This window comes from Lagopus leucura, unplaced genomic scaffold (assembly GCF_019238085.1).
Source record: "Lagopus leucura isolate 7727_CA_CO unplaced genomic scaffold, USGS_WTPT01 Super-Scaffold_806, whole genome shotgun sequence".
NCBI lineage: Eukaryota > Metazoa > Chordata > Aves > Galliformes > Phasianidae > Lagopus > Lagopus leucura.
In genome coordinates, this window is record NW_024962260.1 from 1,316,645 (window position 1) to 1,324,715 (window position 8,071).

General features: G+C 37.8%; 1 protein-coding gene across 4 annotated transcripts in view; it reads left to right on the plus strand.

Moving 5' to 3' along the window:
* SPECC1L (sperm antigen with calponin homology and coiled-coil domains 1 like) overlaps positions 1 to 7,765 on the plus strand; it is a 58,329-nt gene extending 50,564 nt beyond the window's left edge. For all 4 annotated transcript variants that reach the window (XM_042865621.1, XM_042865622.1, XM_042865620.1 and 1 more), the window contains exon 16: positions 264 to 7,765. In XM_042865621.1, coding sequence (XP_042721555.1) covers positions 264 to 353 — 90 coding nt within the window. In that variant the 3' untranslated portion in view covers positions 354 to 7,765. The remainder of the gene's footprint in view (positions 1 to 263) is intronic.
* The last annotated feature ends 306 nt before the right edge of the window (positions 7,766 to 8,071 follow it).

Genomic DNA, 8,071 nt, shown 5'->3' on the forward strand with positions numbered 1-8,071 from the left:
GCGCTATTTCAATCTTAAATCAGCAAAACAGCATTCTGCATATATCCTATTTATAGCTGTTTACATTTACTATTTATAGCTGTTTACAGCTGTATATTTCCAAGCAATATCGAGTTGCATGGAGGAGAACAAAGCTTTCTTCATCAATGCTTTGAATTATGGAAACTTTACAGGCTTACCATCACCATGACTTGGTAAAAATACTGCCACGTTCCTCACAGGGTTATGGTTCTTCTTTTTGACCAATCTGTTTTCTGTGACAGGACATCAATGAAATGGTGCGAACTGAACGTCCGGACTGGCAGAATGTCATGCTGTATGTTACAGCAATTTACAAATACTTTGAAACCTGAAACCCTAATAATTCAACAGATTCATGAAGTAGAACCGACATTAGCTACCAGATGGAAATCTTGCTGAAATGCTAATCCCCATTTCACTAAAAACTGGCATCAATTGAGTCCCTTCAAACTTCGGTGACGCTATCCTGGATTGCTTCAGACTGCTTCAGCTACTAAGCCTGGAAACAACTGTTAAAAAGCAAAAACTTGTTGCCGCTGCTTGGAATAACCCAAGTAATTAAGCTATTCAGATTAATTATGTAGCCTAAAGAGCCTGGACTGCTTATCTACCGCCTTGCCAGCCAGACTTCCTGAAGCTTTCTTACCTAAGAGAGTGAGATGAATGGATCCTCTAGCATATGGGAGACTGAGTGTACAGCTAATGCTTTGAGAAGGAAAAGGATAACATGGCATCATATTACTGAACTTTCTGTAGTGTCCTGATACCACAGTCTAAATATTCCACCTGCAGCCTATGGCACCCCAATACAATAGAGTTCCTGATGGTAATTTAGTTACTGCCTTTATAGCTATTTTCACTCCTTTAAAATGTGCACAATATTCTAGGAAAACAAGCTTTTATTTCATCACAACAGCTTGAGTGGAAAAGTGGTCTTGATACCTCGGAAAATTTGGCACAGAAGAACTCTTTCTTCTAAAGTTTCGTTATAAGCCTACCTCTGTCACAGTGTTGTGGCTTCCAACTTTATCTTATGGATTCTAAAGACTACCATATACAGCTCCTGGTTTTCAGGTTATGCTGTATTGAAAGGAATCTGTCAGTAGCTCTCTGTGCTTCCATTATAGCAAAAATGAATCAGTAATCAACCCTTGTATGGCTTGTTCTTTCCCCTTTTCTTCCTATGCCTGTATAGCATGCACAGCTACCCCAGGCTTTACTTCACAGCAATACGAGGAAACGTCATGGATGTCTGTGGTAGCATTTTGGAACTGGGACAGCATTTCCTCTGCAGAGAAGATACTTTCAGTAAGATGTAATAATGAAGATATTTGTCTAAAAATCTACCTTTGCAGTTTCCTGTGTGTCTTTCATTGATGTTGCACATCCTCATCTGAGTGATAGAAGGTGAGATGTTCTCTGAGAAGAGTGGAGGAACTGATGTAATGTGTGTATACCCAGCAGTCTCAAATATTGCATGGAAAAGACTTGCTCTCACAAGGAATTAACCGAGAAACTTTGGTTTGCTCAGCTTTTGTTTTCCTAAAATGCACCTGAATTCATGTAACAGCTCTTGGGCAAAAGAGTTCAAGTAAGTGCCTTAGCTATCATTGATTGATACATCCTGGCACTTCAGGGCTTTGTGCAGAATGTTAATGGCTCAGAATGATTTAATCCATCCGTTTGTTACAAGCTGTTAAAATGTTTGTTGTAATCTGGTTCGTCAAATCAAGGGAATGCTTCACTCTGCCATTGCTTCTGCCTCTTATTTTCCAGAATATTTTCCAGGAGTTAAGCCACAGTTGAACATCTCTCATTAATATTAAGCAGAAGCCTACTTTGGAAGCGAGTTCTGTAACAACTGCTATTTATAAGCACATGCTCTTTCAACACAGTAACCCTGTTATAAAGAATCTTCTATTCCTATGGTGCTCTTACGACTGTTAAGGACTGTTTGAATGTCATTGATGTTAACTCAGTGAATGCAGCTCCACTTGGCATCTGTGAAACTTCATCATGGTACAGAAGCACAGATTTAACTCAGATTTATTGCCAAACCTAAAAAGCTCTCATCTGAAGAACATAGCCCATGTGAAGAGTAATAATTCAGTATGTCTCCAGCAGCTAGCATTATAGAAAATTACTTCTTAAAATGCTTACACTGACACGTCTGTAATAGAATACATTATAAATGTGCCTGTAAGAATATATGAAATGTTGCAAAACAACTTCTTAGAGGGGCTTTGGAGAAGTTTTCAGAGCAACAGTGTCTCATGCATCCTTATAATTCTTTAGCCTGCATATCCCTAAAAGTAGCTGGATACCCTCAGTTTATCAGTTGGTGCATTTGAAAAGCCAGCATACTCTAAAGGCAGTTGTTGCAAGAGAGGCTTCAAATGGAAAAAAAAAATCATTAACAGATTTTAATAAAATTCTGAAATATAGTTGCCTTTCCTGTATATTCCTTCCAGGTATTTTTATTTACTTTGCTTTTTCAAATAAGTCTCAACAGGAGCGGTCCTATTGGAAATACGTGCTACTGCTGGCTTATGTTCCATCTCTTACTAGATTCCAACTTACGCACATTTGTGCTTATAAATCTGTACTCTTCCTTTGAATAGACATCCTTATCTGTGATTGTCTTATTTGTTGCTTTATATATATAAAGAAAGTATTTTTCCAATGACAAGGACAGCATTTCTTGGTCTAAATTCACTCATGAGCTGTTGTGTTTTTACAGTGATTTGTTCTGTGTGATGGCCCACCTCCTTTACCAGGAACACTGTGCCAGCCCTTAACTAAATAACGCATGGTGGTAAGAGGAGGAAACCTCATTTTTCTCATACCTTCTTTTGAAAAGTTGAGCTGCTGGTCTTCAGAGAGAGAAGTTATGAGCCACTACAGAAAGGACCTTATTTTGAACTTCAGTGCTCTGTAAGCTTCGTGGTGTGGTCTGGCTGATAAAAGCCTATCTAGAAAGGAATATTGGGCTCCATAAAGAGATTTTTTTATAATCGTACATCTGAGCCTTTACAAATAAGATGCCGTACAGCTGTCCAAGGGAAAGCAATGAAGGAAAGCAATGAAGCAATGACAGATAAAAAACAAACATAATGCCCTGCTGCACTCTGCCACATGTTTTCTGCAAAGGTTCAAACAGCATTTAATTTTTCAAGTGAAAGAATAGCTGTAGCCCTTCTGGATGCGGATGATACTGTCCTACTTGGTTCCTGCTCGCACTTAATCCTGAAACTGCCTGTTATTTCTTACATATGAAGCGAGGTTTCTGCTGATTTAATTTCCTCTTTTTTTTAACCAGCCCGGAAAATATTATTGAATGTGTTTAAAAAAAAAAAAAAAAAAGAAAAAAGACAAATATTTTATCTGTTTATATTATTACAATTTAATATGTGCCTTGCAAATGCCTGTGCTGTAGTATATCAGGGCTAGTTATTGCCAGCTGTGGGCAGAAGGGATCTGTCAAAAATACTGATGCAGATATGGCTATATGACCTAATGGATCCTGTTTCCTGAAATGCTTCCATAGACCACAGAGATGTCAGTTTAGAGTCAGATGTGTCTTAGGGCTGCCTGGTTGTCATCATGATAATCGTAAGCTTTGAACTGTGGCATTTTCTTTACCGAAAAGAAAAGATGAGAAGATAAATTTTGGTCATTAAGGAGAATTCTGTCAGTTTTGACCCAGTATCTGACAGTAACAGAATTGAGGTGACTTCAGAATGAATTACACTTGTCTTGATTTTCAGTTGGTTTGGTTTGATTCATTTTGTTGTCCTGTATACTTTATATGGAAACACCAATTCCATAGCCCTGGTGTTGTGAATGGATCTCTGTGACCCTCAGAGAGATCTCTCGTCCTCATGCTTCTGAAAAGTTGTGCACAAAAGGCTCCCTTTTAAAATTGTGTTGGTGGATAGGCTATCTACAAGGTAGCATTTATTTATAGTGTATCAAGATTTAAAAATAATTATTTTTCTCTTGCATAAAACGTGTTCCTCAAGTTTCTCATAATTTGGCTAATTTTGTAAAGTATTTCCGCTGTTCTTGTGTTTTGGGGAAGTCCATTCTCATGCTTTTTGTTTGCAAGGGCAAAGTGAACTCAGCTTTGATGTATGGATGTAATCTGCTATAAATGCTGCTGGCTGCATTCAGCCTCTGGTTTTACCTGCATAAGTAGAAATGCATTTGCTCTGACGATGCGCACAACACAGTGGTTTAAACTGCTGATAATCTGCCTTAAATTTGTAGCTGTGACAAAAAATTCTCCTTGGTGTCTCCCCTCTGTTAATGATCTCAGTGTTAAATTCTCTGGTTTTTTCATTTCCCTCATTCAGCGCTTCAGAAAGTTGAAAACTGACCATTTGGGTTCTGTTGCATCTTTTCCATGACCAACAAAATGACTTTTACTCAATTCTAGCAGTTTCTGTACAGTTTCAACCTGGGTACAGATTTTCTTATAGCCTAGATTCAAACAAGCTTAATTGGGAAGTATGAGATATGGAGAACTTGTTACTTTGTTCTGCTTGTGACCAGCTTGGGAATGCTGATATGTGGCAGTCTCTTCAAAAGCTGCCTTTCCTGGATGGCTGGCAAGAAGTTATGCACAGGCTAAAGTTGAGCCTTTAAAATTGTGTTTATATGACTCGTGTGGTGACTTTACCTCTTATTTGCCTATTACAACCACTGCAGGAATAGCTGAGCTGCAGGCTGCCTTGAGCAGGAGCGATTAGAGGGCAGAATCCTTTTGGGAAGGAAGCCAGTTGTACACCTTGACACCATTTTTTGCCTATTGTAAGAAATACTCCTGCTGAAGTGGCCAACTGAATAATAGGATTTTGAAATAATAGCATTAGTGTACAGGCTGATTTAACTGTATAGTTTATTCGTGGTCTTTCCCTTGACTCGGTGAATATTTTTCTCTGTTATTCTTATGTTCTGCCAAGCTCTGCTTCTGCAGTTCCTTTCTTAAGTTAGCGTTAGTGCATGAATAGTCAATGATATTAGCCCATCCAATAAACGATTTGGTGGGACATGCTCTTAAAACAAGGTAGTCATTCACAAGTTCTGGACATGCCATTGTGCTTTCCCAGGTTAGTGTGTGTTAATTGGAAAAATACCTTAGAACTGCTTAACTCTTCCTTGACTTCCTTTTCAACCATATCATCTCCATCACCCTACAGTGTCCATCAGGTCATAGAGATCTTTTAATGCATTTAACTGTCTCTATTTAGAAAGGTATCTCTAGGAGTGTTTCTGCCCTCGAAGAAGTGTGACTGGATGGGCTCTGAGTGACTCACTGCCTTGCTGAGCCTTTATTTGTGCAAGGTTTTCCTGTGTAATCAGCATAATTTTGCTTGGTAATTTTCAAAGCCATTATGTTAAGTATCTGGGATATATTGCAAGTATGCTTTTGATAATTAATACTAAATAACTCTTAAGATGGAGTTCTGGAGTTCTGATTTTTGTCAGCATTGCTAAGAATTTCTGTTTTTCCTTATGTATCTGTGCTTGTCAGTTTTTGGTCTACCATTCGCTTGAATTCAGTTTGGCAAGTCTATGGCCTCTATCCATGGGTTCATTCTGTGTTAGCAGGTTTGCTTCCTCACACTGAGACTTCAGTAGTAGCTATAAATACGAGATGATTTCATTCCCATTGGCATTTGTCTTTTTCTTGGAATATTCCTCACCCTTTGGCCACTGTCTACCGGAGTTACAGACAGTACTTACCATTTCCAATAGGAACTGTGGATGTAGAATGGGAGGGGGAACTTCTTGCAGAATTATGGCAGTCTGATGTGATTAAGCTTGTTTCATTTTAATTCCCTATTTTCAGGGAGTTTCAGTTCAGCCAAAATCACTTACTCAAAGCTGAAAGGTGGCACATTCATTCTCCACTGAGAAGTATGCTTCTGTTTAATAATATTTTTATGAGATTGTATTTATGTAAACTAAAGGAAAAATGTCGTGAAGTTAGTTTTGTTGCACTTTTCTAAGGCTTTTGTATTTTGCATAGAGTTCTAGAATACAAACAAGTTGTTTGGGGAACTTTAGGTTTAAAACTTACTCTGCCCCAGCATAGCAGTGTATTACGAGCATTTTCATTCTAGTAAGTATCTGTATTATTTTAGCATGTGAGCAGTGTATTTATATGGTAGTTAAAAAGCCCAGTGGACATTTCCTGCTGCAGAGGAGCCATTGGCAGTCCTGGTTCCACAGTTCATGAACTGACCTGTTCTGACAGTAGACTGCATTTGCAATAATTGAATAGTTGATTTTTATTTTTCTGAACTTTTTCAGTTCATGGAGAGAAAGAAGCTCTTCTGTTGTGTTCCATTGTTGAAGTTTCTCTGGAGGCTTTTACTGGTTTCCAATTATTGCATATGTGCAGCTGGATTGATTACTTGGGAATCTGCTCAGTAGGGAGAGCACAAGTACACGTACCATACTCAAGTAATTAATCCTTGTAACTTACATTTCAGTTAGAAACTTTAGTTTTTACATGTATAGTAGGGTCAATTTTACTATTTTTCAGTAGCACTTTTATACTTATCTGAAGGGTTTTTTTTTAACAGAAGTGTCTTTTCTGTATGTTAGCTAATGGAAAGAAAGTATAACACTATGAAATGTAACACAGAATAGTTAGCTTCCAGGCTGTCCGTTCACTTGAGGTCAGTGATGATCAAGAGTTGTTCAATGTCTATGAATTAAAGTAGTGATCCCATTGAATGTTGGACAACTCTCCAGGTCAAAGTCAGAAGGGCATTAATTGGTACCCTTTAGCTGTTGGATGTGGGGGTACTTTGAGTTCAGGTGAGGCAGAATTGACAGAACAGTGTGGTGAATTTTGGACTTGGTAAAAGAACAGAATGTTGTTGATGTCTCAGTCTAACTTCTCGGCACTACATCAGATAAGGACTAACCTTGTTTGAAATGACACTGCAGCCAGTACTTACATCTCATGAATAACTGATTTAAAGCTTTTTTTCCATGGCCTTTAAAGATGATGTAAAACACAATGATTCTTATAAGCTCTTCTCTTCTTCCATCCAAGCTTTTCTGATTTGTATTGGTTTTATCCTCATTTGAAACGCAAATATTAGACTGACCAAACATGTACATGGGTTCAATAATCCTCCTTTTAGACAAGAAGCACTTTCTTCTTTTTCAGAACCCTGTCAAATAGGTTCTGTACACGTTCACGTGCATAGACATTTTAGATATGTGTAGAGGTTTTGCATAAATGTATGTGTGTACACATATATACACACGTGCAAATACATTTGTGTATATGTGTGTACCTATGCACCTTCTTAATAAAACTGAACATCTTTTAAGAAGTGCTTGAGTCTTGAATACTTATGATGGTGTAACAGCTTATACATTTAAAAGGTAAGGAAGAAAAAGCTATTTTGTTTGTTTCTGATTAGATCTTAGAAATACGGTTCTGAGGAAAATTGAAGTGTGTTCAAATTGTATTCCACCCTGTTTCTGGTTTAAAAGGCACAAGCTGTTATTGGAACTTAAAAGGTCAGCAAGAGTATTTTAAGCTAAACCTTTTGGAGGACCAATATGCTTTTAGTTTGCAAGGACCACTAAAGATCTGGGCATTTAGTTTCTTCATAATGTATTCTGTATGAATATTTAGTATGTATGCCTTCAATTTGCCAATGTTGCCATGTTTTCTTCTTAATTATTCATGAAATAAAGATTGCAAATAGCAAAACGTGTGTCTTTTTTTTTGACTGAGGCTGCTTCAAAAGGGGATATTTTAACACCATGTCTGATACCATCATTTTTCAGGAGTAAATGTTACAGGAAGCATTTGTGGAGGTTTATGTGCCATGGATGAGAAGTACAGGCCAATGGTTTGCATGCCCATAACCTCACTGTTGTCAGGAAGTCACCTCTATTTTGATATACCAGCATTATTTGATATCTACCTCCAAAGGATTTTAAATGATAACGAATGGAATGTTCTAGAGATGAGGTATGTATTTAAGGCATCTCCTTAGGCTGGATTGTCTTGGTC